General features: G+C 31.9%; 1 protein-coding gene across 4 annotated transcripts in view; it reads left to right on the forward strand.

The window, feature by feature from the left end:
- Window positions 1-15995, forward strand: part of LOC131843983 (NPC intracellular cholesterol transporter 1) — a 61807-nt gene extending 45812 nt beyond the window's left edge. For 2 of the 4 annotated variants that reach the window (XM_059192771.1, XM_059192774.1), the window contains 8 exons: window positions 224-392; window positions 924-1143; window positions 1658-1789; window positions 2108-2592; window positions 3383-3478; window positions 4129-4323; window positions 5420-5507; window positions 9176-12555. In XM_059192771.1, the coding sequence (XP_059048754.1) occupies window positions 224-392; window positions 924-1143; window positions 1658-1789; window positions 2108-2592; window positions 3383-3478; window positions 4129-4323; window positions 5420-5507; window positions 9176-9309 (1519 nt within the window). In that variant the 3' untranslated portion in view covers window positions 9310-12555. Of the gene's footprint in view, window positions 1-223; window positions 393-923; window positions 1144-1657; window positions 1790-2107; window positions 2593-3382; window positions 3479-4128; window positions 4324-5419; window positions 5508-9175; window positions 12556-15396 lie in introns of those variants that run through there. The other 2 variants (XM_059192773.1, XM_059192772.1) reach the window with 2 other exon arrangements.
- Window positions 15996-22105: the final 6110 nt, after the last annotated feature.

The following is a 22105-nucleotide window of genomic DNA, read 5'->3' on the forward strand; positions in this document are numbered from 1 at the left end:
AAAATATATATACTATATATATGTTTGAATTTATTAATGTGTCGCACACACTGTGCGAATATATACTGGTATATATTATTTTCAGTACATGCATTTAAAATATACATATACGGTCGATTATTTTGAATTATAAAAACCTTCATTCCTCTTGGGAGGTGCGAATGATCAAACAATATTCCTAACCTATGTATTGAAGCTAACATAGATATAACTCGATACCCAGGTTCGACGTGGTGTGCTGCGTGTCTGGCACGAAGTCTGCCGAGGGCACGGGCGGTGAGGGCGCGCTGTACAACTTGTTCCGTCACATCTACGTGCCGTTCCTCATGAAGCGCGAAGTGCGCGCCTCCGTCATGATCATATTCTTCGCCTGGCTCTGTTCCTCGGTCGCAGTGAGTACTCTATTTATAATACATCATTGTCTTCCCGTTATTATTTAATTTTGTTACTATCCTATTTTTATGCTTAATGAATAATTAGTTTGCAATTTTGTTATGTTGTTGTCAATTTTTTATCTTTACTTGTTAAGGACATTTTTAAACTCGTAGTTGATTTTATTTATATGTGTTATTTAATATAAAAAAATAAAGGCTAACATTTATGAAAAATAGATGTTGGCTGATTCTCAGACCTACTCAATACGCTCAAAAAATTTCATGAGACTCGGTCAAGCCGTTTCGGAGGAGTATGGGAACGAAAACTGTGACACGAGAATTTTATGTATAAGATTAATTTACTAATAAAGGCGCACTGTCCCCTCTGAGTTATACACGGTTTTATCACAATTGTTACCTCTAAATTTTATTATAATAAAGATGATTATTATTATTATTTATTTCTCGAAATTCGTCGATATTATAAGTTAGATTTAAATAAATATTAGCACGGTAAATAGTCACACTTTATTTAACACTTTTGTACAGGTTGCACCACACATAGACATCGGTTTGGATCAAGAACTATCCATGCCCCACGATAGCTTCCAGCTGAAGTACTTCCAGCACCTCAACCGGTACCTGAACATCGGACCGCCTGTGTACTTCGTGATCACCGAGTTGGACTACTCTACCAGGGACACGCAGAATATGGTCTGTGGCACGAGGTTCTGCAGACCAGACAGTGTCTCCAACCAACTTTATAGCGGTTTGTAGAAATTCTTCACTATTTTTACATATTATCTTTACATAGTGAAAAGTTGCAACCGCTGTCTGATCGTTTATATCATTTAAATTACGACAACGGATTGTAATGCAGCTTTTAGTAATAGATAGAGTGATTCAGTAGGAAGGTTTATATGTCAAGAATATCGAATATCGATCGTATCGAGTCGAACAATATCGTAATTTTTCTGTAAAGTCTTGTTGTGTTATTTAATATTTTGACTTTACTGAATTACTGCTAGTTGGTAGTTTGTATTCACACATTCATTTAAAAATGTAAAGTTACAACTATTATTTAAAAAGAAACACGCAAGATTCTAGCTTCTTCTTAGCGTTCTTCTTGTGATGATAATTATGACTATTTAAAAAAGCTTAAATTTAAGTTTATTTGAATTAATAATTTTTCTGTTCTATTCTATTCTATTAACTCTGACGACGCTTCATAGCAGTTTCACTGATGAGACCAATTAGATGTTATTAAATGTTTAATGTTACAGCATATCTGGCCGCCAACGAGACGTACATAGCCCAGGCTCCGAACTCTTGGCTGGATGACTTCTTCGACTGGTCTGCATCATCTACCTGCTGTCGCTACTTCCCGACTAATACCAGTTTCTGTCCGAATGACCGTAAGTACATTGTTTATGGATGATAATGGAATGGTGCACCCGCCTGCGCTAATGGTTTACGCTGGTGGGGCACCAGTGGAGGATGATAAGATGAGCATGAAGTCAGGTAAGTTAGCCCATCTTGGTAAATTGCAATTTACCGCGTTGGTTTCCAGGGTGTCCCGCGTGGAGGTCAACCTGACATGGTATTTTTCCGGCATGGAGTTATTACTCCACGGTACTAACAATTCCCTACCCCCTGCTGATTACATATTGTATTAATATGGGTGAAACATCGTGACAAAAGCTGCTTTATACAACTGTAACTTTCTTTTACAGATGGATCTCCATGCAAGGCCTGCAACATCCAACTCACTGGTCCTGAAAAACGTCCAGACCAGGCAGACTTCCAGCGCTACGTCCCATTCTTCCTGCAAGATAACCCAACCTCCAGCTGTCCCAAAGGTGGCAATGCAGCATATTCAGAAGGCGTCAACTACAAATATATTAGCCCCAATGTCTCCAAGATCGGAGCTACTTACTACAGAGGTTATCACACAGTGCTCAAGACCAGTCAAGACTATTACTCGGCTTTAAGAGGGGCCAGGACCGTGGCAGCGAACCTCACAGAGACATTGAACAGGAATCTGATGGAAGCAGGAAAGAATACAACAGTGAATGTGTTCCCATACTCAGTGTTTTATGTCTTCTACGAGCAGTATTTGACGATGTGGCCAGACACACTCAAATCTATGGGAATATCGGTGCTGTCTATATTCATAGTGACGTTCATATTGATGGGATTCGATCTGTTCTCTGCTTTGGTGAGTGTAGTCTTTCTTGTATAGCGTAATCTATTATTGTCAACGAATTTATTTATAATTTCGAAGACTGATTACATGATAATTGCTAAAAAAGTAATATCATCAAATTGTATAACAATTTTGTATATCTGGTGTTTGTATACTACCGGAAATTTCGAATATTGTACTAAATAAAGAAATATATACTGTTGATGTACCATAAATAAAATAAAGAAATATTAAATGCTTAATGGTAAACTGCAGTAAATGATAACATCATACTGACTCTCGAATAATAGCCATTTAAAAAAATTCATTTGATACGGCCATTAAACATGAAATCTGACAAGAAGATCTGACAAGAAATTCAATTGGTACATTTATGTATATATATTCGTTATTATACTTAAATACATTTTTAGTTAGATTCCTTACAACTAATGTTAACAAAAGATGACTTATCTCTAAAAGAGATCTCTTCCAGTCAACTCAATACAGCGTGGCATAGGATGTGTTGAGTGGGTCAAAATGTGCAAATAATCTTATTATTATTATTATAAACGCGAAAGTTCGTGAGTATGGATGGATGTTTGTTACTCTTTCACGGAAAAACTACGGAATGGATTTTAATGAAACTTTGCAATAATATAGCTTGCTAATAACATTAGAATAACACAAATTTTAAAAGATATTATCTAAATTAAGTGATATATGATGAAATTGATAAGTGTGATGCAGACGAACCCGCGCGGCTTCGTTAATAGCTAGTATAAATATAAAAATATATTTATATTATTGTTCTAATTGACAGGTGGTGGTGATAACAATCACAATGATAGTGGTGAATCTCGGCGGTATCATGTACATGTGGGGTATTAGCCTTAATGCCGTCTCGCTCGTCAACTTGGTGAGTAAACAGTCCAGAGATATCTTCTAAAGTTTCGTGTTTAATATACATTATTTCTGTTGTTACATTGGTCTTAACACGAATAATTTTATGGTAAATAAAGGTTTACCTCTCGATGTTTCGACTGGGCTGCACTAGCCTTGATCACTAGCGGTCGGAGTAACAGCGATGTATTTTTTATCCAGTAACTACCTTTTTAGTTTGAATTTATATATTCGTTTACTTGAACAATCGTCTTTAATATAAGTTAAGTCATAAATATTTAATATTTATTAGATATTCGTAACGTCATGTATCTTCTTGTTCTCTTATCAACATCATTGCCTTGCCTTTATCCCATTATTTGGGATCGGTGCAGTATGTCATTCTCTTCCACTGCTCTCTATCGGTTATCATATCTGAACTTACTCTTCTTTTATTCATATCATCTTTCACACATTCCATCCATCTTTTCTTAGGGCGTCCCCTCCCTTTATATCCATCCACATTCATATTATACACTTTCCAAAAGACATGATCCTCGTTCCTCCGCTTTCTTGTTCTCTCATCATAATAACTTAATACTCACTATTAATAAATGTGTCTTAAGTTTATTGTAATAAAGAAGACTTGTATTTGTAATCCCCGCTCGTCCGCGGCCCGTGCGGCAGGTGATGGCGGTGGGTATCGCGGTGGAGTTCTGTTCGCACCTGGTGCACAGCTTCGGAGTGTCCCGCGCGGGCGGCCGCGCGGCGCGAGCGGCCGACGCGCTCGCCAGGATGGGCTCCTCGGTGCTGTCCGGCATCACGCTCACCAAGTTTGGCGGCATCATAGTGCTTGGCACCGCCAAGAGCCAGATCTTCCAGGTATAGTAGATGCTGATGATGGAGTGGTATACCATGACGATGGAATAGTACGCCTGCCTGTGATCACGGTGTATGCTGTTGCGACAGTGGTATGCTGCGTAGACAGTAGAACATGAGATGTGAAGGAAGTCATGCTTGAGCTCTCAGTCTACGCTGGCGGGGTGATGGGATGAGGAGAAACAAAATTTAGGTAGCTCTTGTATCGAATTCAGTATTAATTTATCACTAAACATCGTGATTATTCATATTGAATTAGACAGAATGAAAAGACTATGAAAGCGTTCCAACGGTGCACGTTAATGCGGTGCCAATGGAGGGTGATGACATGAGGAAGAAGTCTAGTCACAGCACTAGTATCAAATTCACGATATGAGATTTAAATATTAATTAATCACGTACAATCTTGATTAATTAATATCGTACAACAATAAAAAAGACACTAAAAGAGTTCACCATTCTAGTGATATACGTTGGTAGGATGATGGGATGAGAAAACGTCAGGTCACTTAGCACTAATGTCAAATTCACGATATGAGAGTTCAATATGAATTAATCACGAATTGCCATAATCATTCTGTCATTAGGTTACCTAGTATTAACTTTAATTGTTATATATTCCTTATTTTACTTTAAATGTTGTAATTTACATACAAATAAAGAACAATATTGTATTTGAAATTAAAAACACACTATGGAAACCATTCCAACGATTGTACGTTGGCAGCGTGATTGGGTGAGGAGGAAATCTGGTCAAGTAGTTATAATGTCGAGTTCAATATGAATTAATTACGTACAATCATAATAGAATTGGACACTATGGAAACCATTCCAACAGTATACACTGACAGGGTGATGGGATGAGGAGGAAATCAGGTCAGTTAGTGCTAGTGTCGAATTCAATATGAATTAATCACGGTGGTTTGAAGCGGGACTACATGGAGGTATTTGCTGCACTGCACTTTCCACCAGGCGGACCATCCTGTGGAAACTTATAAGCAATTCCAATTACATAAAAATACCTTTAAAGACAAGTTTTGTTTATTATTTTATTAGTAATTACATAGTAAGCCATGAATTATCTATGTTATGATTGCAGGTGTTTTACTTCCGTATGTACTTGGGAATCGTGCTAGTCGGCGCGGCCCACGGCCTCATATTCCTTCCGGTCATGCTCAGCTATATCGGTAAGTACCTACGAGACCCAAGGGGATGTCCGTACATTACGTCACATGTTTTTTTTTCAACAAACAGATGGTTCATGCTTTATTAATTTGTTTTATTTATTTTATTATGCTAAGCTTCTTATATTTTTTTTTCCCTCACAACCGTTTACAATTCTTAATAAATTTATCTGGCCAGGTCTCAAGAGTCAAATTCTTCTATCTAGTCTATGATTAATTAGTTTTTTTTAAACAAATAAAACTTTGAGTTAATTGATTTTCTTTGTCTATAATTAATCTAGGATCACTACGAATTTAAACTTCTAGTTTGTTGAGTCTGACCATTTCATGATTAATGTATTGATTTATTTTTTAAAGATATAATACTTACGTCATACTTTAATGTGACGAGAGGGTCGGGGGTGCACAAAGTGTGACGTGTGACATTGTAGGTTTATAATGAAATTCAATTTGATATTAAAAACACACATTAATATATGGCTGTGATTAGGGGGGGGGGGGGTTTGAAATATGTTATTGTGACATCACAATTCAATTTTGATATTAAAACACAAACATTTTGGCTATTAGTATGTGACCACCTATTACTAGAGGGGGGGGTCTGAAATAAAAATTTTATCTATCCATCTAAATTATTGTGATGTAATTTAAGGATGGTCCCTGATAATAATCACATAAGTCATCACCTTCCGACGCATAATATATCACAGCGGACATTTGTGAACATTTACGGACGCGTGCTACCAATGTCTATGGCAATGGTAACATATGAGGGGTAACGCTGTCACGTGCGTAATGTCCATGGTTTACCTTAGTCTACAGGAATGGTAACATATGAGTGGAAATTGCGTCATGTGACTGCTAATAACATGGTGTGTTCATCTATATAGATGTGATGACCTGGTAATGGAGTAAACACACACAGTAGGGCATAATGGTTACATCTTGAATTACTGTAGCTTACACTAATTACATCTATATATATACGTGTCGATAAAGTACACTGGCACAATGCTGATTTTCACTATATTACATAGATACCAGTTGCCATTTCCATCGGGTGGGGCAGATGCCTCTATTGACTACATGCTTATTTGCCATTATATAAAAAGTTACAACAGTAGTTAAAAAGTTTTTTTTTTTTTAATATATTAGCCTCTTATGAGTTCAACATTTATTACGGATATAGCAGTACTGCCAACGTCATATCAATCATGGAAATAACAGGTTAGTAAGGGAAGAGAAATTGTAGTGTGAGATAATTTTAATAACCCAATACAATTTACACAGTAAACTAAGCAAAACTACCGCTGAGTGCAGAATAAGTGAGAGAAGTAAAAGACGCACTTAAATACTTTATTCTCTGTGTAATTAAATGTATCCGTCAGGCGTAGTAGATCTTCAGCCGCTCCATAATCCTTCAGTATGTAATTGTTTGTTGTTTGGAATGCCATCTATCACCCTCGCCCCACCCTATCATCCGGTGAAGTTGTAAAGACCAGCTGCGGCTAACAACATTAGAGTAGTCCGAAAAAAACTTCAATCCTTTTATTTCCTTTTATTATAAAATTAAGTTATCACCTAAACGTAAATGTTCACAAGTATCGCACACATTTTAATTTATTGTCGTTTTATTTAATTCGAATATATCAGTTTTTATAATATTACAAGAAATAATTAATAGTGAAGATATTCTAAAACTGATATATTTTATTCTTACGTTTGTACTGCATGCCAACATTTCTTTTATTGTTTGCCCTACACGCTTGTATATTGGACCTTTTACGTTTTTTTTTATTATATATAAATAAATTTAAATATTAGGTTCTACCATAGGTGTAGTTTATCCGATTATTATATTTTCCTGTTCTCAATATTTTGAGAATATAGGTAGTTAGTAATATAAGTTGAGATTTCTCAATTCTTTATATAGTTGCGTTTTTGTACAGAAATAATTAATGACATATTTTGTCAGTGGTTTCGAATAATTGTTTAATGAATTATTTCTAATTTTATATCAGTATCATAAATGAATGAAACTTTTAATTTTGTTTAAAACCAGAAATTCCCGATATCTTATGGAAATCGAGGAAAAACATAATTTTCAAAACACATTTGAAAACTCAACTATGATATTTCCATTTTTAAATTATGATTAAGAAAAAAGTAGTGAACTAATCTATATATGTTTTATCACTGAATGAAAGGCAAAAGTCATCATAATAAAATATATAGGCTAGATACTTTAATAATACTACCCAGAAAAAAAACGAAGTGTAAAATACAACTGTGGACATAATCTGCAACTATTGACTGTAAGAGATTTCTTCTAGAAACGTTACCTTTGCTAACATTATGTGTAATTAGTATTTTTACCACATCTAAAAATACACTAAAATATTATTTAATATTACGTCCGGCTTTAATATCATCGTATATTTTTGTTCTTTTTTTTATTAACAACATTTTTTTCCCACTAAACCATACTTACACATAATTTTTGTGCGTACTAACAACGAGGTAAAAAAACACGAAAGACACGAAAGAAAAACAGCGGAGTCATGGTGTCTATTAAAGGAAGAAGAGCATTATAACCATAACATTTTGTAATTATTATTTTGCACATATCAATTGCTGTTTATATATATATATATATATTCACATTGCGTATTGAATTGTTACACGGCATGTAATAAAAAGGAATATTTTTTTATTAAATGTCTATAAACTTGTCTATGATCATTTCCATTTATGACCACAATATGTATGCAACATAATTAATCTACACTTTTTAATCTACTGCTGCATGCGCAAATGATGATTTAAAAAAAAAATATTGGTTGACGGAAATGTTTATCATGATAACTTACAGTGTCACTTGATTTGGCGTTTTGCATATTTGTTTTATTTTTAATATAATTGACGGAAAGATAACCCTGCGAAATGAGACATATATGATGTTCATTACATAATTGGAATCGCTGCGAAAATTTATTATTTCACTAGGTACAAGTGCCATTACATGCAATTAATAAAATAAAAGTATTTGAACAGGTCATGGCGAACAAGGTGCCCGTGCCACTATCAATACATATAATTCTGTTCGAGATGTATGACATATTTTTAAAATGGCACCGCATGAGTGGTATATCGGGCTAAGTTTGATAAAGTAATTCTTTAGTGCTATTCCTGTATATAGGCGACAGTTACCGCTTACCATCAGGTGACAGTCAGTTTGTTTGCCATTCCAATTACTAAAAACAAAACCAGGTCGATTGATCTATATAGGAACGTTGCTATATTTGTGTATCTGCCGTCCGGTCATTGTCTAAGTGCATTTCAGTTAGTCGTCACAATATAAGCATAGAGAGACATCGTCGTTTTATTTACACTTCAATATAAGATTTAACTACTCCCAAAAAAAAAGAAAAGACACCTTAACAATTTTTCAAATTTTCTGTCCACACATGGCCATTGTTTTTCAAATGTAGCGAATACGTAAATATGCAACGCCAAGTGAAGTGCTGACATTATATCTAGTCAGAACTTTATCATAAACAATTACATATTTCACTAATCCTACAGTCATATGTGCTTTTCCGCGCATGTAGTATAGATTGAAATGCAGTGAAACAGCTGATGCGACATGCGGACGACTCGTTCATTTTCAGGTTCCCCTGTGAACAAACAAAAGCTGGCGAACCATATGCTGCGAGGCAAGGAGATGACTGTTGCGGAGACGTCACTCACGAGAGTAAGAGACGGCACCGGCCACACATATGTTTATGTACAGACCGTAGCATAAGTAGAAACATGTTACACTGCTAAATAGAATAGGTCACAACTATCCGTGACTCTACACTTAAATTGATCACTTTTTCATATCGTCGTATAATAATTTTGTAATATTCTATATTGCAGTGCTTTGAACGTGTTTCTACTTCCAACGTGCGTGTACGCACTGCGTGCGGACGAACGAGAATGTGTCTCATTACTATCGTATTAAAGCTTAAATTTGTAATTATAGCATAAAAATATTTTTCATTTTTAACACCATTATGTATATATATATATATATATTCTCGTTCGTCGTATACTAACGCCATATGAAATACAAACTCACCGTGAATCGAGAACCTACAGCTCATTGCCCTAGACCGCTTGTACTTAAACGATTTAGTGTAATTGAGTAATTGTAATAATATAAAGTAAACGTACATCACACACTCTTTACCTAATAATGATAAATAGTACTTTTTTTAAGTATATTTTAATACTTAAAAAAAAAGTTGTGTGCCAAAACATAATCTTGTCTCTTGTAGAAAACCTATTCATATGATATAAGAATAAATTTACTTAAACATAAATATTCGTTTAATAATTGCTATACAAAATATTTAATAAAACATATAAAATAAAAGTACTTATTATTATTATAATAAATTTTATTTAATTAATATTCAAAGTGATAGATTCTGAAAGTTCTATTGGCAATAATTTTTTTTAATTCCATTCCTTTTTTATCTATGGAAAATGTAATGACGTCTACCCGTTAAGAACGACAGGTGTGTCATTTTTATATTGCTTATATATATTTTTTAAATATAAAAAAAGGCGCGTGTGATGTATTTTACTAGACGTCGAAATGGCTGTGTGGGAATATGGTTCTCTTCCCTTTGTTATATGGCATTTATTGTATTAACAACTTTCAATAGGTGATTTATAGTAACTTTCAAACATAACCTTATAATGCTGTGCTCAAAAAGGACTGGTATCCTAAACCGTAAAAACAGCATAATAAAAAATAAGTTATTGAAAGTCTTTTTTTTTAGTCCCTTTATAAAAAAAAGTATCAGTTTTAAGGGTTGTAACTATTTATTCAGAATATAGTCACGTATTGAAAGTATATCGGATGAGGTATCTAACGAATGAGGTTGGTTTGTGGGACGGGACACCTTGCTCCGTACGGAGATACGAATAATTATAATCTGCATGTACCGATGTCTAGATGTTACAATTAACGATCATTCCTATATCACTTCGAATTATAAATTTATTTTTACTATATTTTTTTTATTTGCGTAGTTGAAACACCGCCTTTGTATTGTGTATTATTTCACTTTTTGTGGCATTATAGCAGACAGTAGTACTTATTATCATTTATTTTTAATTATAAGTACTTAATCCATTAGATTTCTGAAGGCGTAACAACGAATACTACTTAATTTAATGATTTTAATTTATATCATTATATAGAATTTCTTTTTTCTAAATTGAATATGACTAAATATATTTTTTAATTTAATCTGTATTTTGTTGGCAAAAATTTGCTTTACAGTCCCCGCGCTGTGATTTGTGTTATACAATAGTAAATTATCAATATATTTATTTTGTGTGAATGTTAGTGTAGGAAATGAATATTACACTATATTTTCTTAGTTAATATTAAAATTTATTAGAATGTCATGTCGTGAAATCGACTCGTATACATTATTGTCTAAGTGGAATATGCTTAGTGTAAATTGGGCATAATATTAAAAATGTATTATTATTTTTAAATAATATTAGTTTTGGAACAAAGTTGGTAATATTTGAATTTGGTATATGAATGTTATGTAGTCGCCTGGAAAGGGAAGTGACCTTCAGGTGATTTCAAATTAAGAGATTCAAGCAACAAAAAAAAACATTTGGCCTGTAAATAATTGCTACAGTTGTGTCATAGTCTAAACAAACTTATTGCTGACAGTTGTATGATATCTGTATACAATATTATCTATGCATTCAAATTATTAAAAAAAAAGTTGCTATTAATATTGCACTGTACAAAATATTCACAGTTGAAACTGTACATGCTTTTAATTAAATAAATGCTTTGCTGTTTTAATATACTTAAACCACATCAAGAATTATTTAATTTTATAATTATAGTTGGAACTATTAAAATGCGTTAAGTAATCATATACTGGATTGTTTATTGCAAATGGAGGCAAATATAATAAAATGGTGACGGAGCTACATACCATATATTTCAATGTGGCTGTTTAAAATAGAATTTCGCGCCTTTTCCCTCCGTAGTTACAGCTCCACGTAGGCGAACACTGCAAACTACCATTTATTATGTAGGTAGTACATAATATTAAATAATATTTGTCTTAACAATTCATATATCATAAACAAACTGAGCTGACTTAGAAATAACAAACTGGTGAAGGTATTTTATAATTTGTCCATTACTTCCTCACAGTACTAATATTAAATGTATATTTTACGTTAATATCTGATAAAAGAAATTAAACTTTATTCCATTAGGACTGAAAGGTGATATTGAAAAGTACTTTAAATTAACAGTTTTGTATTGATAATCATTATTCTGACAGCATATGACTGTTTAAATATGACATCACTATAGCAGTATACTACATGCCCTTTGTCAACTGCTTAGGAAAAAAGTATTAACATGCGATATATGTATGCAGTCGATGCCACGAAATCACAAATTATATTGTAGTTCTACTTATTGCTATGCACTTTGTATAATTTTTTCTATCTATCTTTTAAGTATTGACTAACGGTATGGGTACAATAGATTTTTCTAATTAATCCTGGTGAATGTTGCACCTGAGTGACACGGTGAAGGCGAACTCCATAATTTTGTATCACCACAGACCTCTGAAATATAAGGAGCATCTGTTCTTACAGGTCACGCCTGTAACCGCAACGAAATAAGAACAAATTTAATTTATTATTCTTTTATGTTAATTACGATTTTTTGTAATTTTGTTTTCTGTATTATTATTTTGTTTTCTATTAGGTAACCCTCTATGTTCCTACTAAAATAATGTTAATGAAATGCTATACAATATTGTACCATAAATATTACACCGTAAAGTAAAATGTTGAAAGAACCATAGACCATATTGGAATCTCTTACTTAAAGTTAGTACTTAATTTAGAGGGTGTAACTTCTATCCAAAGGTAATGGCTTAATAATGTTAATGTACCAAAACGAGTATCAATGAAATATTTTAGAAATAAATAATGTTTTTTTTATTTTGTTTGTTTTATTTTTTATTTTGTGCAACTACGAATGTATTTATATCGACACCTGTTCAAATAATGCCACAAGTAAAAAATATATATATTATGCTACTAGCAGTTACTTTATCTGCTTTTTTAGGGTATAGCCTAACGCCGTTAAGACCTGAAACGGTTATAAATACAGACATACTGTCGCATTTACAACATTAGTATGCATTTTGGAATTCGTTATACTTTAAACTTGCATACTGTCATGTAAGTGCTTTGATAAAACTTTTTATATAAGACACGCATTTATTGTCAATACTATGTACAGTTTTTGCTTTTTAATAAATAAACGGTACCTAATATTGTTTCTAAGACACAAATAGTGAGAAATGTATTTAAAATTATTACTAAAGGTTTTTTTGTTTTTTTTTTACTTGTGACGCTTTTTGAGTATGGATGTAATGAGTATTGCCAGTAATGACTCATATATAATATACATAGCATGTTTAGTACTTATGGAATGTGTACATAACTACATCACATATTTTTTTATTTTACCAAAGTTTCGCACGCCTGCATATAATCTATTTTCATATTAAATTTATACAAGTTTCATTTAACAATTAGATACATTGTTTACACTATTTATGAATGAGTCGCTTATTATCCGTGACTTCGTTGACATAGTCGATCGATTTAAAAAACTTATTAGACTATTTGTTACCTCAAAACTTTTCTAGTTGAACCGGTTTTCATGATTCTTTTTTTTATTTGATCAAGAGTTTTATACTTATTCTTAATATACGCGTTTGAAGTAAAAGAGTTCGAGTTTTAAATAAAAGATAGATTCATCGGTTATCTACGATTATGAACTGTTGTATTTTTTTATACAAGTTTATACGTTAGTATGACATAATGACATAATTAAAGCATATAACACATCTAGAAATCTTTTAATCCTTGATAAGTGAGTCATTTCCCTCTATCTATGATAACAGTTATAACACATTTCACAAATAAAACAATAATAGTTTTTTTTTATTTTCCTATCAAGATAAATGATTGATATAATAACATCAATCATCAACGTGTTGAATGTTAATAGCGTCATTTTTTATCATATCGCACAAGGTCGCCAAAAGACAATTTTCTATAAATTTACGACCAACCCTCTGTAGATGGCAAACACCGTTAACAAACATCAAATTCTCTGTACAGCATATAAGTTGCTGAATAGTAATTGTTAAAATATAACATGGTTATAACTTTTAAAAATATGATCTATATTAACTATAATAGGCTATCTTTTAGATCTAGAAATAACAGACGAGGTCACGTATAAATAGGTACTTAAATCTGGCATGTTACGTAAGTACTAGTGTTGAAACATTCATTTCATGTAGAAATAAATGCAGAAAGCTAATTTATTATTGTCATAGACCCATGTCATTTACTCAATAATATAACCACGATTATTTAGGATACAAAGGTCCAATGTACAACTGCTATAACGACAAAAAATCATAAAACTAATAATAAACAATTTCTTCTTTGCCTAAAAGGAGCTACTGAGTCCTCAAACAAACGTAAGAAAACTTTATTTAATAAAACATCACCGTAGGAAATTGCAATAAAATTAGATAAAAAAATACAATTCACTCCTAGAAAAAAACTGACAATTCGTGCACAGATAAATAATATTAATTACAAATCTATTTTTAAACATGCTCTTCTTAATTTATATTTCTAATTTATATTTATTAATAGTATTCATATTTTTTTTAAATAATGTTTATATTATATTATAATTTATAATGTTTAAAAATAGAACTATAATTATAATGTGTGCACACTAAATAAAATACAGTATTAAAATCACAAATCACAAGTAGTCACCGCTGTATTGTAGACTTCGATACCAACTGAATAGTCAGTTATCAATCAGTCATATCAGTTTACCTAATAATATCTTATCATAATCTAATAATATTTATAAGTAAATAGAAATGGTCACAATCTTGAAATCACAAACTATTGAAAGGACTTAAAAAAAAAGAGATTTTTTTATTCTCTTAGTAGGTACATAATCGTAGTAATGTTTAACAACGTGTTTACAAACTCTAATAATTTATGACTATTTTCTTTTTAATTGACAGGGTTTGGTTATGGGTTTTTTTTTAAATTGAGGTTTTTGAGCAAATAATATTTTTTTCTAAATTTATATATAAAATATACAATACAATATCATTCATTGTCTAGAGAATTCATTAAGCATGTTTGTTTTATATCTCGATGCATGTGTCAATGTAAGCACAATTTTATAGATATTAACACCTGCGTAAAGACAGGCGTAAGATGTCAGGCGAAATCAACGCCATTTCTTATTGGTGCCTGTTACAATCTTATAATTTATAGAAGTGGTATATATATATATTTAATTAAGCACAGAGTATATTTATACATATAAGGGAAAAAAGATATCAACAGTTTATATTAATGATAATTGAATGGTCAATAGCACGAATTTCATAAATTTAATTCACTGAAATCTGGGATTATTATATACATATATATATGTACATTGATACTAATTGCATATATATTATACATATTAATTTATATGCAATATAGGGAATTTATTTTCAACGTAAAATTAATTATGTGCTTTTTTCTAAGTAAGTATAGGTTTGCATTATATCTCCATTCAGTATATAGACCGTATGTGACATGCTCTACGTCTGTCTAAATTAGATGAAATTTAAAACAACAACTGTGTTTGAATTACATTATTATAACATATATTTTGTTCTTTAATCGAATAATCACGCTCCATTGTATGGAATGAAAGCAAAGTTATCTACTTTAGGCATAACCCGGAGTCGGGGACGTTGGCGAGTGCTCCCGCGACGGGGCCCCACCTACGGCAGTCTAGACACCACGCCAGTGGAGCCCCGGGCCACCACCAGCGGTACCGTCAACGGCCTCACAGAGGACATGTAATGATACAACTATGGTTTACAATAATCACTCACAACGAGAATTTCTCACGCAGATCCTGTAATTTAAATGTCTATACATAAATATTGTTATATTTATTTCATAAAAATTCTTTCAAATTCACGAATATATAAAAACGGACTAACATTACACGAAGTTTGGAAATTTCAGTTACAGTAAGAGTAACTCCTTCACCGTACAACTTTGAAATTTATTGTCCTTGCAGGAAATGTGTTGCAGTATCCAATAGTACTTTTTTTTTTAATTTTCTCTGCCCCACCCCTTCTCTCACCCTTCAGTGTTCGACTTGAATGTACCTACGTTAATACTGTGTAACAGAAAATAAATTATTTTTAATTATAACTGTCTGGATAGTCATGCCCACTAGTGGCCCATACGGCTGAAGACATCGTCTAAGTGCATTGGATAAACCCAAAGAAATATCTATGGATATTTTAATGTTTACTGTTTGTTATAACTATATAAATGTTCTTTAATGTCGATTATTGTAAACCCTAGTTTTAACAGTGGATAATGGACTTTAGTAGTGAATTCGGATGTGAGGAAGAGCGAGCTATCTAGGCTGCGATATTAAGGTAAGTATCTACATATAAAAATAGTCATAGACACTCGATTACCCGTCAGTATATTATCGTTCTAATGGACTTCGATTTGCGCTTGTGGTTGCTACGTCCCGCTCTCTTTGGAGATTCGACGTCACTCTAATCGGAGAAGTCGAATTAGAACAACCTGGCGGGTGACCGACTGGTCTGTGACCGCATTTAGTGACCAAAATATTTAATCCATCGTAAGTACCTAGTCCTATACTTAGGTATCTATAACGTAGTCTAGTAATAAGTAAGGATTGTAAAGGGAAAGCAGGGCTGATGTAACTTAAATCATCAATAAGATGATCAGGTTAGGATGAAGAATCATATCAAAAAGTTAATAACAAGGCACCTTCCTGACGAATGGTCTATTCGGGAGTTAAATCTCAGTAAATCGGCAATCGTTTACGTTACAATACTGAGACGTTTATGCGTACTATCTACTACTGTAAAGACTGTTTGTACCGAAAAAATCTCAATTAATTACATGGTCTCTGTAAATAATCTGATAGAGATTTTGTATAGGTATAGAAAACAGCCTAGAGGCTACATTTTGTAGCATGTGAGATGCAAAATGTCATTTCACTAATGTTTGAAGGTAGTATCTCGACCAAGGCGCTTTAGTGACCTATATTAAATCATGCTTGCAGACTTTAATCTACTACCTTAAAGCAAGTGAAATAACTGCAATCGACAGCATATTTTTCATGCACAGAATACAGAGAAAAGAGTAACAGTATCTGTCCTTTTTAATTTTTGATCTCACTTTGAATAAAATTCTTTGATTATCTGTATAAATTGCTCTATGACTTTTCAATAGACAATATTTTTAGGTCTCGCCCGTAATGTTCTGTTTAAAAATTATTTAGTAATTTTGATGGATATATTGTTAACACAAAAATAACATGTTTTGATGAGATTGTTTTGTATGACGGGACTAATTGTCTAAATTATGATAATGTAATAGCTCCTAAGATTATAAATAAGTATTCAAATACCTATATATCTATTAAAGTCCGCCTTTTATATCAATACCAGTAAAATGGCAGTCGGAAATGTCATTATTGTGGAATTATCCGATTTAAAAGTTGGATTGTAGACTACAGTTAAATCAAATACCTACAATTTTTTTTATATAGCTGCAATATTTTTAATTCTATTTATTCTGTAATTTTCCATGAATACAAAAAGTAAGATAAAAAAATTGAAGCAACATACATACTAGTACCTAACCTAAAAATTGTTACTTTTTTATTTAAATCAAGTACCTAATTTAAATATAAAAATTGATATTTATTTATTTAATTTATATTTTTTATTTATACAATTTTTGCTGGAAATTCATATTAAAATGATGAGCTAAAAAGCTTCCAATTATGTATTTTCACTGTGCTAATTTAAATATAGGACGATACGGAATTATCTTAGTGATATCAGTAAAAGACATCTCGCAAATGACTCAACATTAACGATTCTCTTCAAGAGTAGGTTAGAATGATATCAGGCACTCCTGTAACAGGTTATCTATCTTAGTGCCAGGTCTTGTAATGCTATCTCTGACCGACGTTAGAGATGCCCCAATTTCTTTGCTAATATACTTAATAATAGTTCAATACGGGGAGTATAGTGTCGAATTACTATGTATTTGTTATACATATAGCCTTGAAAATGTAAGTATATATACTCGTATATATGATATATAGTATATCTCACGATAATTATATGTGTTATCAAAGAGATTACTGATAATTTGATATTAATGTTACGTAGTTTATATAGAATTATGCATACACTCATCACGAATAAGGGGTATAGTATGTAATAGGTAGAACTATATATTAACCAATTTAGAATTATATATTATATCATATAATCTAAAAAATATAAAACAGGCTGTTTAGTTGTTAAATACGTTTTTTTCTATGTAAGCTTTTTTTTGTGACTACTATTATTGCTGCTATTGATAATGTACTATACTAAAGGGTTGCTTTTATAATAGACATATTATTAGGTAGAAGCTAAATTGACTGTTGTTTTTAAATATTATAATATTTTCCTTTGCCTGTGCCTTCAAATGTCAATTTGACGTTAAGCGTAGATAAAATCTAGTTATTATCGTTAGTTAATAAATAAACTGTCTTCAACGCTCGCTGATTGAATTACAGTGATTAAGTCACTAATTCATTTAAAAACATACCTAACCTTATCTTCGTTAGTTGCGCTTCTCATCATGGCTAAGAAGAGGCTAGATGGAGTAATATGTATGACAAAAGTGAAATCAATTTATTATTTAACAACGTTGAAGAGGTTTTAATGACTTTACTATAACCTACCTCCCACATGCTCCCGAATTAATATCTACTATCTCATCTACATTATGCTTAAATAAAGGTTCTATTAGTATATAGGTACCTGTGGGTCTTTAAGTGCTAAAAACAAATAAGCTTACGACATTACAGCCTAATAATTACGTAGGTAATATTACGTATCTACCTACTTGTTATACTTTTCAGTCGTACAGAACAATCATTGGTATATAGACCAATGTCAAATATCGGGCCCAATTTATGTATGTAATGACCCAGTTATCGTATTTTGGCCTATATCCATTGACAGTAGTGTGGATGTCATCCTGACATACCCGTGGTACTCCACATGCTTTACTATTTCGATCTAAAGTGTCACGTTTCCGTACCCTTTTCTTTCAGACTACTCTAATGATGTTAGCCACAGCTGGCCATTACAGCTTCACCGGACGATAGAGGGCGACCCCTATCATCCATGGCCAATCCCAAGTACTATCTGTAATTCCAAACTTCAACACAATTAGTTGACTGGTTAAGGTGTAATAACGTAAAAAAATTCACATATGTATCTATGATATTAATTAGGATTACATAATTTTCCAAAAGAGGATATTGTTCTGGCTGTGCTCTATACTCTATCGTTAATAGTACCTAAACAATTACAACTCATTTGATATGGTTATTAAATTAGAGTTTTAAATCCAAATATTATAAGATGAAAATTGCTATGGCAGAAAGGAGTATACGGTTCTCTATATTTGATCTTGTCCAGAACCTAAAGATAACCGAAGTCGGGTGTGAAAATGAGTCAATTTCTTGACTTAATATTAACAGTTTGGTTAAACGAACTCTTATACATGTAAGCCATGTATATAATATACATAGGAATAAATGACTGACTCGGGCTGCAATTTCAGTGTCTTTTGTTCTTTTGTCCATTAGAGATACGGCCCGACTTCACACGGGTCTAATTATTGCAAAGATCTCAATTAAAAAAACATTTCATCTCTCTACATATAACCTTCAACAAGAAATTTTTTATAAAATCAGTCAAGAATTTATTTTAGTTTGCAATAAAAACAAAATATAAGTCTGCTTTTTATTAGTCCATAACGATACAGCAGAAGATATCTTGCTGGTATTCGTTTTTATTTCTTTTATTCTATATGTATGTATAACCATTAACACAATATTTGTAATATATCCACGAATATTTCACCCCTCCATAGGTCTATTTTTAGAGACATTTTGTATATAAATGTACATAGCTACGTATGCTGAAAATGCGTTACAGTTGTCTTAATTAAAATAAGTAATCAACAGCTTTATACACTGACAAGTTGATCTATGTAGCTGTTATCATTTATTTGATAATATAATAAGTTTTATATATGGAACAATAACTTAACGCGGATTCAAATGATAACTTAACCTTTAATTAAATTAATTTGTATTAAGTAGATCAAATTACATCGGAAAGTATTAAAAATTAATCTATATGCCCAAACTATAAAAAATATTTAATTTAACGTGACGCCCCAGTCTTCTCCATTTGTTATTCCTGACAGGGTCTTTGATATATTTTCTAGTATATAAGAAATATTGTAACATATAATTGGATTCAATATGTATTTGAATACATTTGAATCTTTATGCTATAGAAATGTATTCAACACAACAGCAAATAATAACTATGTAGGTTTTAGTACGTTTACGCTTTTATAAAAACGACCATTAATAAATTAATAACGTTTAGGGTCAAAATAGTGTGATACTCTTTTATATTCTTTCTAGAAAGTGTTTTACCACATTATAAAAGGGTCGATTCACATTTTGGAACTAAAATTGTTGTTGTAAAATTATGTAATTTCTGCATTATATTTTGATTTTTTAAACAATTAAATTTTAATATTTATGAAGAACTTACTTTCTTATTAATACGTTTAATTTTGATGAATAAAAAGTACTTGTAACTTTAATATAAGACATGAACGTATTATCTTAAAGTTTACAGGTACTTTTTATTCATAATACAACAGTACTCTTTTTATGTAATCATTTAAAACTATATTTATATGTTTTAAAATTTGCTAATTTAATTATTTTATTGAAAGAAAATACAGAAATTCCTAATGAACAGCTTAACGTAAAATGTACTTTTACAATGGAAACAATCTCATCTTTTTAATTGGAACTGTCTATATTCCAGATATTACTTAATATTGATGATATTAGTCTTCTGATACACAGTCGTTGCGGTGCACTCAAACTAAAGTCGTCAAGGCAAGGCGCTTTGACGACTTTAGTCTGACTGCACCGCTAGGGGTTCGTACGCGGCTTGGGCCGTCGCGCGCGGTAAGACCGACTGTATATCAGCCGCCTTAGTTATATATTGACATCGTTAGGTAACGATCTAAATTAGAATTAAACTGGCGTCAATAGGTGTCACTTGCCTACATTAGTTTTAGGTACTTTTGTAAATAGCGAATGTCGCCTACTATATTATTGTCAATGTTTTCTTAATAGGTAGGTATATTACAACATACGAAATGCTATATATTGTTGGCTAAACGGCAGAGAGGGTAGTTGAGACCGTTCAGTCAAGATTAGTGAAAGTTCTTACTTTTTAATATGTTCTATTTTTAAAATACATTACTTTTTTTATTTATGTACAACACTACAATAAACAAGCGACGTTTTCTGGACCCTTGTAGTCTCATCTACCCTCACTTGTCTATGGTCAACATAATCTAATACTCTGTATAATTACAATATGTATCATACAATGTAAAATCTATTGAGAGTTTATAAATTCTGTGTAATAGCGTTTGTAATAAAAATTAAATATATTAAAAACGTTTTGTTATTTATTTTGTGCATAAAACTTTATTTACAGTATGTAAACAGAATTTACAATTAACCTATAATAAATTAGTGCATAAAAATTATTATAAGCAACGACGACCTTGGTGGTCTAGCGGTTTAGCAGACTTCCGATGGTCGCTAGTTCGATTCCTCGCACGGTGCAATACGTATAATATTAAGTTGATTACGAAAGTTAGTTGCTTAAAAACTTACATGGGTCCGACTTAATTATATTTAATGTACCTAAATATGTATATATTCAGGTACATTTCCCAGAGTAAACTTTACTTTGTGTAAGTATATCTGTCTCGCCTATTTTTGCCGCCAAGAAGCGTATTTCGCAAACTGTGTCCCAGTTTGAAGAGATAATAATGCTAGTAACATTAGAGAGTAAGGAAATTGGGAAATTATTTTTCATTACGAATAGAATGGTAAACAATTCAGGTGTGGACATCTATAGATGTTGACATCTGAGTTGTTTTGATCTATACATATATCAGCTTACGTTCTTTCACCACATCTTATGAAAGACGGCAGGGAAAAAAAAATATAATGTAAAAACTTGACGTTCATAAGCGGCTAAAATGTCCTACATGAATAAATGATTTTTGAATTTGAATTTATACGTTCTGAAGAAAGTCTTTTTAAATTTTAATAATATTTTTATTATATTTAGCAATGAAATTAACTTTTGTCAGTCTCGTACAATTAAGTATAACTCTGATATTTTCTTGCTTATAAAGACTTTTAGTCGTCGGCTTAATATGAATCCTGACGGCGTCAGACCGATCGAGAGTGT

This window comes from Achroia grisella, unplaced genomic scaffold (assembly GCF_030625045.1).
Source record: "Achroia grisella isolate CSIRO2021 unplaced genomic scaffold, CSIRO_AGI_Agris_v1 utg359, whole genome shotgun sequence".
Taxonomy (NCBI): Eukaryota; Metazoa; Arthropoda; class Insecta; order Lepidoptera; family Pyralidae; genus Achroia; species Achroia grisella.